Source organism: Oncorhynchus clarkii, chromosome 17 (assembly GCF_045791955.1).
Source record: "Oncorhynchus clarkii lewisi isolate Uvic-CL-2024 chromosome 17, UVic_Ocla_1.0, whole genome shotgun sequence".
NCBI classification, from domain to species: domain Eukaryota; kingdom Metazoa; phylum Chordata; class Actinopteri; order Salmoniformes; family Salmonidae; genus Oncorhynchus; species Oncorhynchus clarkii.
This window is the reverse complement of record NC_092163.1, coordinates 47,185,771-47,207,744: the sequence shown is the minus strand read 5'-3', so window position 1 is coordinate 47,207,744 and position 21,974 is coordinate 47,185,771. Positions and strand designations below refer to the sequence as shown.

The following is a 21,974-nucleotide window of genomic DNA, read 5'->3' as shown; positions in this document are numbered from 1 at the left end:
GGAACTCACAATCCCTCCATCAGTGTACAGACTGTCTGCAATAGGCTGAGAGAGGCTGGACTAAGGGCTTGTAGGCCTGTTGTAAGGCAGGTCCTCACCAGACATCACCGGCAACAAAGTCACCTATGGGCACAAACCCACCGTCACTTGACCAGACAGGACTGGCAAAAAGTGCTCTTCACTGACAAGTCACGGTTTTGTCTCACAAGGGGTGATGGTCGGATTCGCGTTTATAGTTGAAGGAATGAGCGTTACACCGAGGCCTGTTCTCTGGAGTGGGATCGATTTGGAGGGTCCGTCATGGTCTGGGACGGTGTGTCACAGCGTCATCGGACTGAGCTTGTTGTCATTGCAGGCAATCTCTTGCAGGCAATCTGTGGTTAAATTCCCAGGTTAGTGATGGGCATTCCGTGTCTTTTCTTTGAGCTGGCTCATTAGGCTCTGTTCACGCAAAAGAGACGGCTCATTTGGCTCCCAAATGGCTCTTTGTTCAAAATGCTTAAAGAACAGCCTAGAACTGTGAAAATATTGCAAATCTCCAATGTAAAGCCCAAAATGTAGGCTTGTGAAAGATTGTGAAATGCAAGTTCAAATACATTTTGTACATGGCCAAATTATTAAATGGCCTGCAAAAAAAGTTTTCTACAAACTGAAAAAATCAGCATGGACCAGATTGAGGCGCTCTCCCCACAATTTATTGATTCTGCAGTGAGGATTCACTCTCTACAGGATCGCCCCCCCCCCCCCCCCCCCCTAATCTAACTGCATTGTCCATTTACAGTAGCTATCACAGTGAAAAAAGATCATGCTACTATTTGAGGTAAGTGCTCAGTTATGATCTTGAAAATGTATTAATAAACCAATTAGGCACATTTGAGAAGACTTGATACAACATTTTGAACAGAAATGTAATGGTTCATTACAAACGTTGCACATTCACTGCTGCCATCTAGAGGCCAACATCTAAATTGTGCCTAAACTGGAATAATAAATTTGGGCCTTTCTCTTGCATTTCAAAAAATGACAGAATAAAAAAAATTGTATTATCTTTTACCAGATCTAATGTGTGTTATTCTCCTACATTAATTTCACATTCCCACAAACTTCAAAGTGTTTCCTTTCAAATGGTATCAATAATATGCATATTTTTGCTTCAGGTCCTGAGATACAGGCAGTTAGACTTCGGTATGTTATTTTAGGTTGAAAATTGAAAAGAAGGGTCAGAGCTACCCTCCTGTAGGTTTTCACTCGAAACCCAGTTGTAACTAACCTGATTCATCTTTATAAACCAGCTAATTATTAGAATCAGGTGCATTAGATTAGGGTTGGAATGAAAGCTTACAGGATAGTTGCTCTCCAGGAACAGGGTTGGAGACCCCTGATTTTAGAGAATTATTATTAACTTATCTGCAGAAAATCATTGTTTTAGCTCAAAAAGCAGTAGTATCAGTATGCAAATCAGGGAGCGATGGAAGCCTATTTAACTTGTATTTTTTATTTGGTAGCCTACATTAGTGATGGGTCCTTCGCGAACGAACGGCTCTTATTGAACAGATATTTTTGGTGAACTTCGGGAACCGAATCGCATCGAACGAAGAGCAGTCACAATGTGATGCATATTATATTGATATTTGTGTGTAAAGTCCACAGCCATTTATCGTATAATTCATTTTACAGACACGAAGATCACACCTTCTCTAGTGTATTTTGCTTTGTCGACATTCGGGAAGTTCACGGCCAAATTAGCTATTGTCATCAGACCTGGCATGACATTTTTAATCCGACATACTAGCATAAAAAGGTTGGATGGAAACCTGATTAAAGATCACATAATCATGTGGTTGAAATTCCACCCCGAAAACAACAGTTTACATTGATTTCTTTTCAAATCCAATGTATTTTCAACCGCAGGTTTGCCTAGTGGTTAGAGCGTTAGACTAGTAACCGAAAGGTTGCAAGATTGAATCCCCTAGCTCACAAGGTAAAAACATGAACAAGGCAGTTAACCCACTGTTCCTAGTCTGTCATTGTAAATGAGAATTTGTTCTTAACTGACTTGCCTAGTTACATAAATATATTCAACTTCACATTATGTTATACAAATGACATTGAAACAACATTTATTAAACTGGTTTGGGCTCTGGTTCTAACAAAGAACAGATAAAGGTTCTTCATAGCCCTAAAAAAGGTTTCCCCTACAGGGACAAAATGAAGAATGTTTTTTGTGGTACTAACTAGCACTTATTTTGAGTATATAGGTTTAGAGTTGAACTGGGATGTAGGCATGAAGCTCGGGTTAAGGTTGTGGTTAGGGTTGAACTGGGATGTGACATGAAGCTAAGGTTAGGGATGAACCAGGATGTGGAGCTGCTGCTGCTGGGCTGGGATACGAAGCGATAGGGTAAGGGTTGTGGTAAAAGACTAGGGTAGTCACACTGAATTTGAGTTATACAGACATTTCCTCCTTTTCTGCTATTGAGATATGTTCTAGCATTTGTTGTTTATCTGAAACCACTGAACTGGAGCATGTCACAGCACTCTGATACCGCAATCACACCAGTGGAGGCTTCTCAGAAGAGGAAGGGAAGGACCATCCTCCACAGTGAATTTCATACAAATAAAAATGGTAAAACAGTGAAAAACTATACTAAATATATTCATGTCACCAAATAACTGATTAAAACACACTCTTTGGCAATGAAGGTCTACAGTAGTCTAAACAGCACTCTGTAGGGTAGCACGATGGTGTAGCCGGAGGACAGCTAGTTTCTGTCCTTCTCTGGGTACATCGACTTCAATACAAAACTTAAGAGGTGCTTGGTTCTCACCCCCTTCCATAGACACTGTAATTATGACAACTTTCGGAGGACGTCCTCCAACATATCAGAGCTCTTGCAGCATGAACTGACATGTTGTCCACCCAATCAAAGGATCAGAGAATGAATCTAGTACTGAAAGCATAAACTACAGCTGACTAGCAGTGCATAAAATGTGGTGAGTAGCTGACGCAAAGAGAAAGACAGTAGTTTAACAATTTTCAACATACCAGATAGAGAGATTTCGTTATTTTTTTTCACTTTCATTTTTCACTTACATAGCTAGCAAATGCAACTGGCTAGTTTAGTTACTCAAACATCTGGTTCAAACAGAGGTATGCTATGTTAGCTAGTTGGCTATGACTATCCCACACAACACTGGAACTCTTCCAAGTTCTCGTTAAGCTTTTGTTTTTATTATTGCCACCGGGGCCGGTTAACTCACTGTTCCTAGGCCGTCATTGAAAATAAGAATTTGTTCTTAGCTGACTTGCCTACAAATAATTATTAATGCATTAGTTCTATTAGCTATGTGGACCAGGACGTTACTTTAGCTAATATGGGGACAACGGTGTAGGCTGTGTGTAGCGGTTATGACACGGTTTAGCTTGGAAAGTTTTTTTCGCCTGGTCACATACAGCTGATGTGTTGTTCATTGAAGTCCACAAACGAAGGGAAAAGGTGAGAGGAGGAGAGTGCATAGAGAGTGAATGAATACAACATGGCGGCTGTGATCTGCCGATTCTGTTGAAAAACGTTTCTTAAACGAAAGCAAACGACACAGGGATAGAAATACCTGAATTTATCCAATAGAAACTCTTGTTTGCAACTGTTGGGCTAATGTTGACACCCTAGATAAGCTAGATGCACGCAAGAGTGTGCAAGGCGGTAATGTGTAACTGTCTGTCATCTCAATTTTTTCTCTCGACCTGTGTGCACCTACGTTGTAAACGTTCATTCATAGGCTAGGTTGCAGCAACCTCATGATGGGTATAGTGAACATGTGAATATCATGTAGTAGCCTAATCCCATCAATGTTACATTGAACTGCGTGAATGGAATATGAATGATAGTCATCCAACATGCTGTAATAGAAACAAGGCCATGCTCATGAACCAAAAAAATTGTCCTCCCTCATAAACGGCACTGACTGCCACTGGATCACACCTACAGTGTTAATGCGTTTTGGTACACCAGAAGTACCTACATTAATTTCTAATGGAACCCTGTGTTTGCCTTCTTGCAGTGCGTTCTGTGTGGCACATACATTGGATTTATCTAATATGCATCAAACTGTGTGCGTAGGAGGCTTGACAGAAATGATAGCAGAATGATTACGTTTTACACATCCAGATGGTGCTACGTCCCATTTTGCGCAATGACACCGTCGGTGTGATCGAGGCGTCAGATTGAGATTGATTCTGTGACGCTTGCCAAACAGAGCGCACTCAAAGTTAGGAGAAGCAAGCCCCCTAGAAACCTTTTTAGGCATGACACTGCATGCTTACTGGTGATATTACTGCTCCTACTTTATCAGAAGTGGATTCAAGTTGAGGCTGACCATACAACTGTGTAATGTTTTTTTGGGAGAAAAAGTAACCTGATGGAGTTTATGGACGATGCAATCGTTTGTTCTCCTCGCTTCTCTGTGTGGATGCGTCCTTTGCTCAGGTACATAACTACTGTTTCTCTTTTTTTAAATGTCAGTGTAGGTTTATTTATATTATTTATAACAGTGGCAATCCGGAGTAATAATTCATTTCTTAATTACTGTCTCGTTGCCCCAAAATCTCTCAATTTAAAGTTTATAGTATAGAATAAAATGAGAATTTTGAGAAGCCTTTTAGCCTACCCAACTAAATCCATGCGTTAAGGCTCTATGCTAATATAATGTATACATTATGTTCTAAAATGATGCAAATATGAATGCAATCGCTTTAAATGTAGACTAAACATGCGCAATTACACACAATGACATAAATGAATGATTGAACTTGTTTTATTTACCTTTGGAGTCTGAGCCAACCTGTCGTAATCATAATACCAGTCGGTGAACATGATTAAAATGGCCATTCTGTCATTCTGTCATTCAGACAGACGCATGAATAATTTCTGCTCCAACACCCTTATAGTTAGACAGGTTAATATTTTTGTTTGAACTATGGCTAATGCAATAATAATGTTTGGCCACATTGCATTCATATTTTATAGTTAATGACCCGACAGACAGAGACAAAGTACAGTACCATGAATATAGGATGTAATCCGTTTTTGGGGGGTCAAATTAGTGATATAGCGATGTGTTTTACAAAATGCTCCTATAATGCGTTTTATGTGTTGCAAGCAATGTCCATCAGATCATGCAGGCATAACATATCAATCAAGCCCAGATAGTCAGAGGAAGCACAACAGATTACCCAACGTCTCTGTTGAACACTAGCTGGGTGACTGTACTGATTACAAATATGGAAGCAAGGTTGAGTGAATCAAGGATTCTTCATACTAATGATTATCTCTGTATTGGCTGTTGGGATTTGGCATTTCACCACAAGTGACTGGATAGCCTTCACATTTAAAAGTGCTTCTGAATATCTCCTTTTCCTGAGACAGTGGTCATAATAATAGTGTGTTAAAATGAGTAACAGTGTAGTTGAAAAAGCAGTGGTTATAGCATTTTAAGCAGGTTTAAACCTCTGCTGTTTTACTGTCCAATCTGATTGAAAAGGGCACTGGACAATGGATTTATCAATGTATTAGAGGGAATAGAGGCATAAACAGGGGGAAATGGCTCCCTCTTGTGGAGTTTCTGCACTGCATTATCGCCATGGAGGTTGCTTGGAAACACGTACTTCCATTCTCGTGCACTGTAACTAGATTTCCTTCCATGTATTTTAGGCATCACAATTAGTGTGTGTGCATGCGTTTCAGTCTGGCCTTATCAGATGCAGTGTTACCACTGTGAAGAGACTCTGTTGGACAATGACTGTTCAGCTCCAAAGTTCATTGTCAACTGCACAGCAAACATCCAGAATGCCTGTCAGAAGGAGGTGATTGTGGGTGAAAATGGTGAGCCTTGTTGACTTTTTCTGGCGTCAAGTCTGAATTTATTATAGTAGGTTAATAGTAAATAACTTTTGTTTTACAAGATCTAAAATGTGCACCCTTTGTGTAATTTTTGGCCAAGGCTTTGTCTTCTCTATCTCCCTCCAGGTGTGATTTACAGGAAGGCCTGTGCCTCCTTCTCCACCTGTCTGATTGTTTCAGCAGGGTATCAGTCTTTCTGTGTCCCTGGTCAGGTGGGCTCTGTCTGCATTAGCTGCTGTAACACCCCCCTCTGCAACGGACCCCGCCCCCCCAGGATCTCCCTGGCCCCCAGCCATCCCCCCACCAGACCCACTGCGCTCCTCCTCATCATCACTGTTTCCATGGCAACACTGCCCTGATATGGACACTGGTATTGGCTAGATTGGACTGAATGTTCTCAGGTGTGGAGGTGCCTGGTGTTGGAGCAAACACTGTCCTGAGAGATGACTGGACAGGGATTCTGAAATCAAAGCAACAGAGCTGTCCGACACATACCGGTCCATTGACGGGAGTGAGAAATTTAGGAAGTATATTAAATCTGACCCAAAAGTTCATAAAAATGTGTTGCATCCATAGTAAATTACACTTTAATCATTAGTGCAGACTGCACTGAATCAAATAGTGTTTATACCCCAGAGATGACAGGGTACATTCAGTACTATACACAATGTTTACAGTTAGGATGACACACTTGGTGTACAAAAAAATTAGGAACACTTTCTAATATTAAGTTACACTCCCTTTTGCCCTCAGAACAGCCTCAATTCATCAGGGCGTGGACTCTACAAGGTGTCGAAAGCGTTCCAAAGGGATGCTGGCCCATGTTGATGCCAAATGCTTCCCACAGTTGTGTCAAGTTACCATTTTTGATACACACAGGAAACAGTTGCGCATGAAAAACCCAGTAGCATTGCAGTTCTTGGCAGAAACCGGTGTGGCTGGCACCTACCATACCTCGTTCAAAGGCACTTTTGTCTTTCCCGTTCACCCTCTGAATGGCACACATACACTATCCATGTCTCAAAGCTTAATGTCTCCTCCCCTTCATCTACACTGATTGAAGTGGATTTAACAGATGACATCAGTAAAGGTTCATAGCTTTCACCTGGTCAGTCTCATGGAAAGAGCAGTTGTTCCTAATGGTTTTGTACACTGTCAGATAGAAGTGACTAAACCCTGTTAAAAATCCCCATAGGGATGGATGTGTGCTACTTTGCAACCATTATTAAAACATGAGCATAAGTGTCATTGACTTAATCAAACTTTATTTTAACAAATTTAAATTACATTAAATGTAGCAGAATTACAAAAGTAATTCCCATAAAAGCAAAACAAATTTCACAGTATAAGATATGCAGTTATTTCATTTTTGAAACAGTAAAATCCTCAGTTGAAAAGCAACAGGTGATTAGTTTGGTAAACTTGTTTTCATATTGGCACTTCTAAGAAAATAAAGCCTTGAGCTGCATAGCAGAGGATGTTTGACTGCCAGATGATCTGTTCAATGTCATTCAACTAAAAAGGTTAAAAACAACAAAAAAAATGAAGGACTACGACCCATATCAGAAAAAGTCAATTTCACGTCATCTAGATTACCAACATCAAGCGAGAGGTTGAAACATTTAATGGCTAATCCTTTAGCCAAGCTATTCCTGGGTAGATGAGGACACGTTCTGACTGGTAACTGGATGCTATGCCATGTGATTCAGTGAGTTAATTGACTTTGGCAGTACTGCCATACCTTCTCAATTAATCCTGTAACCCCTGTCACAGGAAATTCTCTCAATAAATGTTGTTACCCCTGCACATAGGGAATAACATGAAGATTAGTGGGATTTCTTTCATGTCACCTAATTACATGAAACAAAGATTCTCTACTGATCACCTCTATTTCAAGCACTGAATCTTTTGTTAGTTGTGGAAAGAGAACAAGCTTGACAAAATTCATTATGAGGAAAATATATTACACTTCTCAATACAAGTCCATCCATAAAACATCACTTTCTTGACACCATAGCAGACACCACCAGCAATTACATTGAAAAATGTCATTTATGTTTCAATAGATGAGTCCGTGCAAGGTCTGAATATTTAACATCTAAGATGCAAAGCAGTCTGCTCTATCATTTGCATCTTATTAAAACAAACTGACAAGATCCCCTATTGGCACAAACTACAACAGAAAGACTGGTTAGAGCAGCCTCACAGAGAGAATCAATGTCTTAAATTAAACCAGTAAACTACTCTGATCATTGAAGGGGAAATGTTACGAATGCATGATTTCAGTAAAAAGGGATTGTACTGTAAAAGCACTAGTAATATTTGTAATTTGCTAATAAATGATACCCCATGTAAATGTCCACCTTACAAATGCATCATGTTCTTCATTACTCATCGCAACAAAAAGCCTGTGATGTCATAATTGAGACTAATATCGTGTGTGGCTTTTTTAAAATGGCAGAATTCCCAAATGGACAGATAATATTCACAGAATTAACAACCTCGCACAACTCCAAACTGATACTGTACTTTAATCAGTTGGTATATAAAAAGTGGCCATTTTAAAAGTATTTGAGGCATTGATTTCCTGCTTAATCAGATGGAAGAGCAAATAACAAATTGTCTCAAATCGTTACTTGACAATGCAAAAATAACTATCGAAATAAGTATGTTAGTTAACTACACCATCCCTTCAAAATGGGAATTAAAAAAAAAAAAAAAAAAAAAGACACAGGGACATCTAAAACCTTAACATCAACTTTTAAAAACGTCAAACCTTACGCCAAAGCCAAATTCCAAACCAATCGATTCCTAACAATTAAGACACTATATCAAAGTACAAAATCAAACATGGTCTAAATAATTTGAATAATTAAGCAGTTATGTGAATGCACCAGAAGCACTCCTGAAGCAATTCCAAGTCACAGATCTTTTATTTGCTTGCATTCCTCCACATTTACTTCTTCTCCTTCTTCCTGTTGTCCTGCTAAATAAAGAGAACACTTCACCTAACTGACATTAAACCATTATTAGCCTAGTAGTGCAAAGTGCAACATTTCTACAATGTACAATATGCTGGTTTATCGCACATATTGTATTTAGAATGCTTTCTGGTCCTAGGTTCATGTTTTTCTATGGTTCAAAACATAGCAACGTGTATGAGAGATAGTGGAAGTGTATTACAGTCGGTATGCTATATAAATAGCAATACACTGTCAATATTGTACCTTCTCATTCATGGCCAGAATAACCATGAGCTTCCTGAAGATGGTCACAAAGTCCAAGAAGAGATCCACAGAGTGCCTTCAACAGAGTGAAAAGAGAAGTTATCATATATCTTACAAAACACTTCATAAGTTCATTGTAAAAGAGCCCCAATTACCAAGTGCATACCAATTGTATTGTATCTTTTTCTGTGTACAATCTTTTCTTCTCAACCTAAAGCGCAACCATAAACATGCTCCTTAATATTTTCTTGTGCGACCTGGAATCTCTTTGGGAGCACCAGTGCGCCTAGAAAAAAACAACCAGATAATTGTTGTAATGATTAAGTTTCACTGTACTGTTGTTTCTGAGTGCCTTAGAGGGAAAAAAAGCCAACAGTTCGTTAGCGAATATGGTTGCACCAATACTAGGCCACATCAAAACAGATTGTTTCTAGCCCAAACATTTTGAAAGATTCACTCAATTTGCCCAAGTATATCACGAGACATGAACAGAGCGGATCAGGGATTCGGATTTCCTGCAACCTTCTGAAGATGCAAAGCACAGGAATGTCCCTTCTGTGTGCGCGCGCGGTACCGTTCGTGCGCATGTCTACCACTTTGTGTAATCATTAGCATCGCTAACGGCAACTGCCTTTTGGTAGATGGAAAGGCTTTCTCAAAAACCTTCTCAATTAAATGTTAAGTACAAAGTAGCCTATGTCTACCTGGCAGAAAGATATGCTTCCTTGCATCAATCCATTGGTCATTTGTTTTGCAAGCTCTGCGCGAGCACGCACGCTACAGAAACACTTTTAACCAAACAGTCTATTGCTATAGGTGCATGGTGTGCACTTGAATTAAAGGGTAACTACACAAAAACAATTAAATGTCTTAGAAAAGCAGTCTCCTGATGTGGTTTAAGTACTGTTTTGGACTTGAAACTGGATGTTCTATTTTTTATTTTTTTTTATTTTAAGTGAACACTAAACGGATGAAACGGAATTTGGGCAAAACAAAAATGGGAAATTATGTTATCAAAAATAAAGACATTTTATAGGGCCATAACTATGTAGAAATCTAATATTCCAGAAATAACTATTTTCAGTGACGGGTATTTACGCCAACATTTTAGCTTTTTATAAATTAACACATCTATTTACAGGGTTACCGATTAGTTTCTATTGCACAACATGTGCTTAAAGTCAAAATCATATATGCCCAATATAAGGCTATATCTCAACAACAACAAAAATGTTTATCCTTTTTTCTGGTGCTCCAAAAATGTTATGTTGTGCTCCTAACTTTAGGAGTGGTACCACTGAAACATTTTAATTTACAGTCACGGGCTGACAGACTAAATTCCAGATGACAATAGCAAAAAAATGTGTTTCAACATCTAACCACTCACCCTCATCACCAGGCCCAGAGAGTGTGTGTGTCCCTTACCAGATGTAGTCTTTGTCTCCCATCTCAGCCTTCTCAATGATGAGTTGAGTGTCAAACAGCACAAATCCACACATGATGACCAGACCGAGGTACATGTGAGCCTAGACACACAGAGAGAGAAATGCTTGGTGAAAATGACAACCAGCGCACTAAGTCATACTGTAACTAATAGCTAAGTCCATGAAGAGTAGCATTGGGCAGCATTGTGTAGCAATAATAATGGATCAAAGCAAACATTACAATATTGGGTTATTTTCCTCTTTACCGTAAACAACATGACAGACCCCAGGAACATGTTGAGGAAAGAGACCAGGAGCAGGATGGACAGTCCGGACATTAGAGTACCTGAAAGACAGAAATATTTTTGCGGTAAATGAACAGAATAGAAAGTTGGAAACTTCTTTATTAAGGGTATGTGCATTTGGTAACATTTATTTAGTGAGCACAGTCTCAATAAATCCAGAGTGGTAAGTTTAAGTTCCTTAATAAAAAAGGAAAACTCCAGCACACTGGTAATGAGTACACTTTTTTCTCTATGCACCTGGTAGCACTTCAAGGTGTGTGAGTTTACTTTCTATAGTTTCAGTTCCTTTACATTACACAATATCTGGTAAGCAGCACAGAACACTTTGGTATTCATTAGGATCCCCTTCACTCTTCCTGGGGTCCACATGAAACAATACAGAACATTATTAGTCAAGGACCGCAATACATACATTAAAAAAAGCGTCACACACAGCCTACATATCAATACATACACACAATATCTAGGTCTAATACAGTGCAAATTACAAAACAAGATATATAAAATGACCATATCTTCACAGTCCCCTTTGTGCAGTAAGGTGTTATTTTATCTGTTTTTTTAAATCTGTTCTTATTGCTAGCTTGGGCTCCCGAGTGGCGCAGCAGTCTAAGCCACTGCGTCTCAGTGCTAGAGGAGTCATTACAGACACCCTGTTTCGAATCCAGGCTGTATCACACGCGCTCAATTGGCCCAGCGTCATCCGGGTTTGGCCGGGGTAAGTAGTCATAGCAAGTAAGAATTTGTTCTTAACTGACTTACCTAGTTAAATAAAGGTTACATTTAAAAACAAAAATACCTGGTATGGCAGAGTTCCATGTAGTTAAGGATGTTAATTATTTTACTGTGGCAGCCGATGTGTATACTGTTGAGTCGTCGGCGTGCATAGACACACAGGCTTTATTCAAGGTCAGTGGAAGGTCATTAGTAAAAACAGAAAACAATGGCCCGAGCCAGCTGCCCTGCGGTACACACACACACAAACTGAAATTGCATGAGAGGCTTCCATTAATGAAAACCCTCTGTTCTATTAGACAGGTAACTCTCAAACCATAATAAGACAGGATGCAAATCTGTAACACCTACGTTTTTTCAGCAATAGGTTATGATCAATGACATCAAAAGCTGCAGTGAAGTCTAACAGAGCAGCTCCCACAATCGTCTTAGTATCAATTTCTTTCAGCCAATCATCTGTCATTTGTGTCAGTGCTGAGCACGTGAAAATTGGTTGTTCATTTGTTTTCTATAAAATAACTACATTTGGAAACACTTTTCCCCCAAAAGTTTGCTAAGCACTTGTAACAGGCTGATTGGTCAGCTGTTTAAATCATTAAAGTGGTGGGTGCTCTGCTATTCTTGGGTAGCGAAATTACCTTTTCCGCCATGTCGGAGGGCACACACAGCATCTTCTAGGCTTACAGTTAAGATGTGACAAACAGGAGTCACAATGCATTCCACCACCAACCTCAGCAATTTACCATACAGGTAAACCAGGTGGTTTATACTTATTTATAGATAGCAAAAAAGATGTCACCACTTCCACACCCACTTCGTGGAACTCAAAACTACAGTGCTAGTCTTTCATTATTTGGTCCGTTATGCATGAATAAGAAAGTTCAGCACTTTACCTCCAAGGAAGAGGTAGCTCCTGCGCTGGGCGTAGAGGGCACTCAGCGTGAAGCACAAAAAGATGATTGAGGTCCCCAGGAAGGCTGTCACAATGATGCTGGTTGTAGGAGCAGAGAGATGTGAGGCTCATTCAGTCACCTCAGGAGAAACCCCTCATTGAAAGAAACTAGCTACTATACACATTATTACTGTCATCTTACCTTGGGTTAATAGAGATTACGTAATCCATGGTTGGGCCCAAACCAACACCTGAAATGAAGAGGAAAACATCAGCTCATGGCTACTTCAATAGCTAAAAATACATAGGCTGCAATCCGATTCTCTACCTTTCTTTGGAAGTGTGTACTCGTACCCTCCCCTCATGGGAATATGGGAAAACATAGAATTAGAACGGACATGAACCTTCTTATGATGGAATAAAAGGTCAGCCATTGTGATAAGATTATTTTACACAATGGAGTTTGAAGAATGGATTTTAATGTTTGTTCACTAGCTAGCCATCCACTTAAATAAATAATTTGAAAAATATTTATGAAATTAACTGCCAATATACAAACATTCCATTCAAACAATAGAGTCAATCTACAGTCACACACTGGCTGAAATCAGTGATATTGTATCATATAATAGCACTCACAGCTTTCCAAGAAAACAAAAAATGGAGACATGTCTGTTTACATATTTAGAGGATATTTATACAGAATTTATAAAACCTGAACAAGCTGTATTTATAATTATGACAATATTTTTAGGTTGACAATTCTATTATACGTTATATCACATGCCTGATATCACATGCCTCACTTAAATTTCTGCTCAGATCAAATCAGGATTATGCCTCTAACTAATGGGAGTCATGTGACAGAAATATGCAGAAATATGGCTGCTTTTTCAGAAGCATTTCAGTTGATTTAACACAGTTAACCTGTAACAGTATTTAGTAACTTACGATAACACGCCACGCTTTACGAGCTAAATCAAAGAAGACATCTCCTGACAACAAAGCGCTAGCTACCATGTTAGATGAAGCTATTGTAAACCAACAAGAGTTCATCGCCTCAGAGTTTAGTGGAGTACAAAAAAAGTTGGATTTAATTCAGGATTACTTTTCCAAGTGCATTACTGATGTTAAAAAAACTAAACATTTAAACTGAGCTGAGTGCAAAGCTGGACAATAGACTTGACAAATGTAAGGAGAAGTTGATTAAGGGCCAAACCAGAATTGGACGATGGAGGAGAAAATGGCTTCCCATGAGGGCATGCAACAGAAAAATGTGAGAATAGGGCCAGAATGCACTCTTTCATCAAGAGAACTTCCAGAGTGGTTTCCAGAGCTGACTGGTACCGAACTGGAAGTTATGAGAGCTCTTTGCATTGGCAACTCAGCCGGATCCCAAACCTTGATTTTCCTGGTGCGCAGATTCACTGACCGACACTGCATTCTGAAGGCGGCTAGGAAGAACGCTCCCACTCTGGCCGGGCAGACTACAGTCATGGCAGACTACAGTAACTTCACCAATGCAACTACACCATGCATCTGGCCTTTTCAAAGACAAGGGACTGGTCTCAGAAAAGCAGATTCCAAGCATTTCTGCTGTCACACTCAAACATGGCGCAGAAACGACAACTTTCCAGTCCAAAGGAGGAGGATTCTCTCAATGTTAGGTTCTATTTTTCAGAGTAAATAACTCACGGACACTAGGAAGAATTCAACTTGGTTAAGCTTCTCTAAGGGTCGATACAGCTGTAATTCAGACACAGACATGGCTTCCCCCATGGTAGTATTCATACCCCACTTTGGGTGGGAGTCTCCTAATCGCTAAACATTGCATCATTATTGCTAAGCAGGGAGCTAAGTGATATGAGCCTTCAACAGTTTCTCCCCTTATCAGTCCTTCCACTGATAATGGAAGAACATGCAATCGTGTTCCCTGCACTCAGCCCCTCCCAAGCTTCATTATGGCACCCCTCAGGTCTCTTCTGTAACTAATGTTCCTAAACTTCTGAGTATAACAATGTTCAAAGTTTCCCCCAGAATCCAACAGTGGGTATTGCTGTGCCGCTGGATAGTTTACATGATGGCCAGCATTCAGACTTGTTCTCTGGCGCGTCCTTTTTATCCACTCCAAACTTAGTGCAAAACCACGCCCACGGGTAACCTAGTAACATTCAAAGCCGCACTGATCGGTCAGAGTTTGGACATTCAATTTGACAAAGTAAATGAGCGTGAGAGGAAGAATGCTAGAGGGAATCCCCGCGAACAGGGAGTTGAGTATGCCCATGCCTGCCATGCCACAAACCATGGGACACAAGCAGTTTCGCGGCCTCGTCTGAAATGAGCTAAACGAAAGGTAAGCAACTGTAGATGGCTAAAATGATATGATTGTCAGGGATACGGAATCAAGGGTGCTTGCTTTGCACATTCAGCTAGAGCTAGCTATGCAGCATCGTTTAGTTGTAAACTAGCACAAATGTCATGTTGCTAAGTATCTCAATAGTCCTTTCGTAAACAGTTAACCACACTAAGCTAACGCTAGACGACGCACACAACTAGACAGCGTCGGCAAAAATCGGTGTTGTAAGCTAGTGATAATTCACAGCTTACCTACCTCTAAAAACAATGCAACTATACATGACGTTGAGGCTCTCTGGTCTGGCTGCAATCACTCAAATAAAAAGCTACATCATATCAAAATCCGGGAAAATGCAAGGCAAACCTTTACTTCGTCACAGGGAACAACCGAACTGACCAGTCAGCGCAGCTTTTAATGTAGCTAAGTTTTTCCTTTGGTGTGGTTTTGCACCAAGTTTGGCATGGATAAAAGGACGCTTCTCTGGTGGGATTACTAACTGACTGTTCAGAAAGACTGATTAGTTCACATACTACATCAATACTAGCCTGGAGTGAGTTAAACAGCAACGAAGAGAGCTGGCTAGTACAGGAAGATGGACACGAGTCGGTCTGGACTATTGTTAAAGGCGTATAATGTACAGGCTGATTAGCTATTCCTTGACTGTCAGTGGATTTTATTGTGACCACAACTGACACGGTATGCTCTATTCAAATCCTTGAAAGTTAACAGGTTAAAGTTATTCAAGTTAACTCAGACAGGTAACCTAATATTGATACAGTTGGGATGCAATGGTGGGATTTTGCGCAGGCAGCTTTCCCAGTGTTAGGTACACACTTTGTAGTGAAAGTACGCACACAACTGTAAACCCTATCTTTTACCTAAACAAACAAAACATGCGTTTTCTATTATTTTTATTTAATCATCATCTTTGAAATACAAGAGAAAGGCCATAATTTCAGACAGGAGTCGAAGTGTAATTCCGATTTTGGCCACCAGATGCCAGCAGTGTGCACAACATTTTACACTGATCCACTGAAGAATTACATTACTGCACAATATTTTGTATCAAGCCTGCCTGGAGTTTGCCCAAATGTGCCAAATTGGTCAATTGATACATTTTCAAGTAGATAACTAGATGGAACATACAAAAATGCTATGGTAATATAAAAATAAGTTTACACACTCCCAGGAATGTCATACATGATGGCTCATTAACTTATACACATCTAGATGGCCAGGCAGGGTGGGTGTGGAGCAAGAGAGTCAAACTGTAGACCCCAGTTCCTACATTTGATTATAAAAATGGATTTTTATCAAACTATGCTAAATATTTATCTCTGGGACCCTCAGGATGACAAATCAGAGCAAGATTACTGAATGTAAGTACATTACTTAGCTTCAGAGGTGAATGTATCAAACCAGTTACCATGAAGTGTTGTTGTGCACTCTACTCAAACAAAAGCATGGTCTTTTTTTCTGTAATAGCTACTGTAAATTGGACACTGCAGTTAGATTAACAAGAATTGAAGCTTTCTGCCCATATAAGACATGTATGTCTATGTCACATTAGTGCACGTTAGCAACAACCGTCCCGGGTTAGGGACACCGATCCCGTAGAGATTTTAATGATAATTCACCACTTATGTCATTACAGTAAAGACTGTATAACTGTCAGGTTTGACAAAAACAATTGACAGCTGGTTATTGAATAACTACTGTAGCAACTTTATTTCCCAAAAGATTACCGGTTCATTATCATTTTCTTTACTTGTTACTCATGTGCAAAAGTGTACCCTGCTGATTTTATCACAATTGCTTGATTACAGTATTTAATGTCATGGAGATCAGGTTGGGTGAGTTGGGGTGGTCACCAGGAGGGGCTGGAGTGTAGGTTGATGCAGCACGGGTGGGCAATATACATTGAGTGTACAAAACATGACCAACTGACCAGGTAAAAGCTCTGATCCCTTATTGATGTAACAGTGTATGGATGTATAAGGCCATGTGGTCTAGTCTAATTGTATTTACCTACTTGCATGACCATTCCGGCTGCTTTTTGTTATTGTCTGTGTTCCTTTAAAAATAAATAAAAGGTTGATAACAAAAAAAGGATTATGCCTCGACTGCCATTCATTCCAATTAGACTGGTTTGGATTTCTCCATGACCAATATAAGATGCGGTAAAAGAGTCAACGGAACACAGATGTTCCATTGACCAGATTGGCCCACATTCAACAAATCTGATGTAACAAAAGGGATATTTGTCATCTGTCAAGTTTTATGTATTGTAACAGGCCCACAATGTGGTTGCTAAAGTCCAATTGATACATTTGTCTGTTTTTGTTGTAAAACATGTAGAAGTTGTCCCTTTTCAGGTTTATAAGAAGCGACTGCTAAATGCTAACTCCCGTTCATACAAGCACTATACTCCTGATTATTAATACACATTTAAACAATAGCCTAAAATGTAACCTAATTTTGCTAGGGGGCAACTCAGGATCTTTCCACCAAGAGTTTCCATGGCAATTCCATTGTTGTGGTCAAGTTCGATTGACCTCTTTACCACATTTATGGCTGCCAATTTCACCCCATTCTGGAAGTGAGGGTTTATGAAAGTCCCTTTCGTAATTTAATAGGATCTCTATGGTGAAAACTCCCTACAGCCATGTTTGCACCAATCCAATGCTTTTAAAATGCATGAGGGTGATTGAATGAGTGCACACACTGTGTAGGCCCTTTTCTGACAGAGCTATAGGGCAGATGAGGATACCTGTGAAGAAGGCAAAACCAGAGAGGATGGCCAGTCTCTTCTTCTCAGTCAGAGGGCTGTGGGGAGTCATAGCCAGCCAAGCCATCATGGCCAGGGAGCCCAGCATGGTCAACATCCCACCCTAATGGACACAAAACACACAGCAACAGTTATAATGTAATAACATCAATGGCAATTGTCATTCACCAGTTAAATGAAAAAGCATTACCAATCATATGTTATGTGGCCACCTTTTGTGAAATCTACCCCCCCCCCACCCCCACCCCACACACACACTGAAGTTTGTGGCTGTACTGGAGTAGATCGAGAGCTTCAAGTTCCTTGGTGTTCACATCACTAATTACCGTGATCCAAACACACCAAGACAGTCATGAAGAGGGCACGACAATGCCTATTCCCCCTCAGAAGAATAAAAAGATTTGGCACGGGTCATCAAAAAGTTCTACAGCTGCACCATCAACAGCATCCCGACTGGTTGCATCACCGCTTGGTATGGCAACTGCTCGGCATCTGACCGCAAGGCATTACAAAGGGTAGAGCGTACAGCTTAGTACATCACTGGGGCCAAGCTTCCTGCCATCCAGGTCCTCTACGCCAGGTGGTCAGAGGAAGACCCTATTTTTTTTTTAAAGGGTCAAAAGACTCTAGCCTCCAAAGTCAAAAACTGCTCTCTCTGCAGCCGCACGGCAAGCAGTACCGGAGTGCCAAATCTAGGTCCAAAAGGCTCCTTAACAGCTTCTACCCCCAAGCCAAAAGACTGCTAAACAGTCAAACAAATGGCTACCCTGACGATTTGCATTGACCCCCTTTTTTTAACGTTGCTGCATAGTCACTTTACTCCTATGCATCATCACATTGACCCCCCCCCTCCGTACATATTACCTCGACTAACCTGTACCGCCGCACAGACTCGGTACCATTACCCTCGTTATTGTTATTTTATTGTGTTTTTTGCTTTAGCAAATTTGCATTGTCAGCATTTCACGCTAAGGTCTACCTACACCTGTTAAATCAAATAAAATTGTATTTGTCACATACACATGGTTAGCAGATGTTAATGCGAGTGTAGCGAAATGCTTGTGCAAGGCAAGATGCAGTAGATGGTATCGAGTACAGTATATACATATGAGATGAGTATGCAAACAAAGTGGCATAGTTTAAAGTGGCTAGTGATACATGTATTACATAAAGATGCAGTAGATGATAGAGTACAGTATATACGTAGACATATGAGATGAATAATGTAGGGTATGTAAACATTATATTAAGTAGCATTGTTTAAAGTGGCTAGTGATATATTTTACATCAATTCCCATTATTAAAGTGGCTGGAGTTGAGTCAGTGTGTTGGCAGCTGCCACTCAATGTTAGTGGTGGCTGTTTAACAGTCTGATGGCCTTGAGATAGAAGCTGTTTTTCAGTCTCTCGGTCCCAGCTTTGATGCACCTGTACTGACCTCGCCTTCTGGATGATAGCGGGGTGAACAGGCAGTGGCTCGGGTGGTTGTTGTCCTTGATGATCTTTATGACATCGGGTGGTGTAGGTGTCCTGGAGGGCAGGTAGTTTGCCCCCGGTGATGCGTTGTGCGGACCTCACTACCCTCTGGAGAGCCTTACGGTTGTGGGCGGAGCAGTTGCCGTACCAGGCGGTGATACAGCCCAACAGGATGCTCTCGATTGTGCATCTGTAGAAGTTTGCGAGTGCTTTTGGTGACAAGCCGAATTTCTTCAGCCTCCTGAGGTTGAAGAGGCGCTGCTGCACCTTCTTCACAATGCTGTCTGTGTGGGTGGACCAATTCAGTTTGTCTGTGATGTGTACGCCGAGGAACTTAAAACTTACTACCCTCTCCACTGCTGTTCCATCGATGTGGATAGAGGGGTGTTCCCTCTGCTGTTTCCTGAAGTCCACAATCATCTCCTTAGTTTTGTTGAAGTTGAGTGTGAGGTAATTTTCCTGACACCACACTCCGAGGGCCCTCACCTCCTCCCTGTAGGCCGTCTCGTCGTTGTTGGTAATCAAGCCTACCACTGTTGTGTCGTCCGCAAACTTGATGATTGAGTTGGAGGCGTGAGTGGCCACGCAGTCATGGGTGAACAGGGAGTACAGGCGAGGGCTCAGAACACACCCTTGTGGGGCCCCAGTGTTGAGGATCAGCGGGGTGGAGATGTTACCTACCCTCACCACCTGGGGGCGGCCCGTCAGGAAGTCCAGTACCCAGTTGCACAGGGCGGGGTCGAGACCCAGGGTCTCGAACTTGATGACGAGTTTGGAGGGTACTATGGTGTTAAATGCTGAGCTGTAGTCGATGAACAGCATTCTCACATAGGTATTCCTCTTGTCCAGATGGGTTAGGGCAGTGTGGTTGAGATTGCATCGTCTGTGGACCTATTTGGGCGGTAAGCAAATTGGAGTGGGTCTAGGGCGTCAGGTAGGGTGGAGGTGATATGGTCCTTGACTAGTCTCACAAAGCACTTCATGATGACGGAAGTGAGTGCTACGGGGCGGTAGTCGTTTAGCTCAGTTACCTTAGCTTTCTTGGGAACAGGAACAATGGTGGCCCTCTTGAAGCATGTGGGAACAGCAGACTGGGATAGGGATTGATTGAATATGTCCGTAAACACACCAGCCAGCTGGTCTGCGCATGCTCTGAGGGCGCGGCTGGGGATGCCGTCTGGGCCTGCAGCATTGCGAGGGTTAACACGTTTAAATGTTTTACTCACCTCGGCTGCAGTGAAGGAGAGTCTGCATGTTTTGGTTGCAGGTCGTGTCAGTGGCACTGTATTGTCCTCAAAGCGGGCAAAAAAGTTATTTAGTCTGCCTGGGAGCAAGGCATCCTGGTCCGTGACTGGGCTGGTTTTCTTTTTGTAATCCGTGATTGACTGTAGACCCTGCCACATACCTCGTGTCTGAGCCGTTGAATTGCGATTCTACTTTGTCTCTATATTGACGCTTAGCTTGTTTGATTGCCTTGCGGAGGGAATAGCTACACTGTTTGTATTCGGTCATGTTTCCGGTCACCTTGCCCTGATTAAAAGCAGTGGTTCGCGCTTTCAGTTTCACGCGAATGCTGCCATCAATCCACGGTTTCTGGTTTGGGACTGTTTTAATCGTTGCTATGGGAACGACATCTTCAACGGACGTTCTAATGAACTCGCTCACCGAATCAGCGTATTCGTCAATGTTGTTGTTTGACGCAATACGAAACATATCCCAGTCCACGTGATGGAAGCAGTCTTGGAGTGTGGAATCAGATTGGTCGGACCAGCGTTGAACAGACCTCAGCGCGGGAGCTTCTTGTTTTAGTTTCTGTCTGTAGGCAGGGAGCAACAAAATGGAGTCGTGGTCAGCTTTTCCGAAAGGAGAGCGGGAGAGGGCCTTATATGCTATTATATTCAACGCATGTGACAAAACATTTTGATTTACTCTGGACCAGGCCAAAATCACCGGGTCTCGAAAGAGGAAGCAGTGATGAAAGCGAGGCAGGTGAGCCGGCACCCTGAAGAAACTACCATGGCAAGCAAATAGACAGCCATTGCCCTCTGTTCTATTGACAAACATGCAATCACTGGAGAACAAACTGGATGAGCTCCGTTCGAGACTATCCAATCAATGGGACCTGAAACTGTAATATCCTGTTTATCAGAGTCACGGCTCAACGAGGACATGGATATACAATAGAGGTCGACCGATTATGATTTTTCAACGCCGATACCGATTATTGGAGGACAAAAAAGCCGATACCGATTACTTGGGCGACTTTTTAAAAATGTATTTGTAATAATGACAATTACAACAATACTGAATGAACACTTATTTTAACTTAATATAATACTTCAATAAAATCAATTTAGCCTAAAATAATGAAACATGTTAAATTTGGTTTAAATAATTAAAAAACAAAGTGTTGGAGAAGTAAAAGTGCAATATGTGCCATGTAAGAAAGCTAATGTTTAAGTTCCTTGCTCAGAACATGAGAACATAAGAAACCCGGTGGTTCCTTTTAACATGAGTCTTCAATATTCCCAGGTAAGAAGTTTTAGGTTGTAGTTATTATAGGACTATTTCTCTCTATACGATTAGTATTTCATATACCTTTGACTATTGGATGTTCTTATAGGCACTTTAGTATTGCCAGTGTAACAGTATAGCTTCCATCCCTCTCCTCGCTCCTCCCTGGGCTCGAACCAGGAACACAACCACCCATGAAGCAGAGTTACCCATGCAGAGCAAGGGTATATGGGTATATTGATAGTTTTTTATAAGTTTACTGCTAGCTAGCAACTTACCTTGGCTTCTTACTGCATTCGCGTAACAGGCAGTCTCCTCGTGGAGTGCAACGAGGCAGGTGGTTATAGCATTGGACTAG

The 21,974-nt window shown here is 41.1% G+C and overlaps 2 protein-coding genes across 3 annotated transcripts in view; one reads left to right on the top strand and one right to left on the bottom strand.

Moving 5' to 3' along the window:
• Positions 1–4,260: 4,260 nt before the first annotated feature.
• LOC139370988 (ly6/PLAUR domain-containing protein 1-like) lies at positions 4,261–8,627 on the top strand. Its single transcript, XM_071110944.1, has 3 exons — positions 4,261–4,487; positions 5,745–5,882; positions 6,027–8,627. The coding sequence occupies exons 1-3, from the start codon at positions 4,436–4,438 to the stop codon at positions 6,257–6,259; spliced, it is 423 nt and encodes a 140-aa protein (XP_070967045.1). The 5' UTR covers positions 4,261–4,435; the 3' UTR covers positions 6,260–8,627.
• The window catches only part of LOC139370987 (probable Bax inhibitor 1), a 30,506-nt gene continuing 15,675 nt past the window's right edge, over positions 7,144–21,974 (bottom strand). The window contains exons 4-10 of one of the 2 annotated variants that reach the window (XM_071110942.1): positions 17,610–17,730; positions 12,686–12,734; positions 12,485–12,582; positions 10,818–10,897; positions 10,553–10,653; positions 9,128–9,203; positions 7,144–8,886 (exon numbers count right to left, since the gene is read on the bottom strand). In XM_071110942.1, the coding sequence (XP_070967043.1) occupies positions 8,857–8,886; positions 9,128–9,203; positions 10,553–10,653; positions 10,818–10,897; positions 12,485–12,582; positions 12,686–12,734; positions 17,610–17,730 (555 nt within the window). In that variant the 3' untranslated portion in view covers positions 7,144–8,856. The remainder of the gene's footprint in view (positions 8,887–9,127; positions 9,204–10,552; positions 10,654–10,817; positions 10,898–12,484; positions 12,583–12,685; positions 12,735–17,609; positions 17,731–21,974) is intronic. The other variant, XM_071110943.1, reaches the window with a different exon arrangement.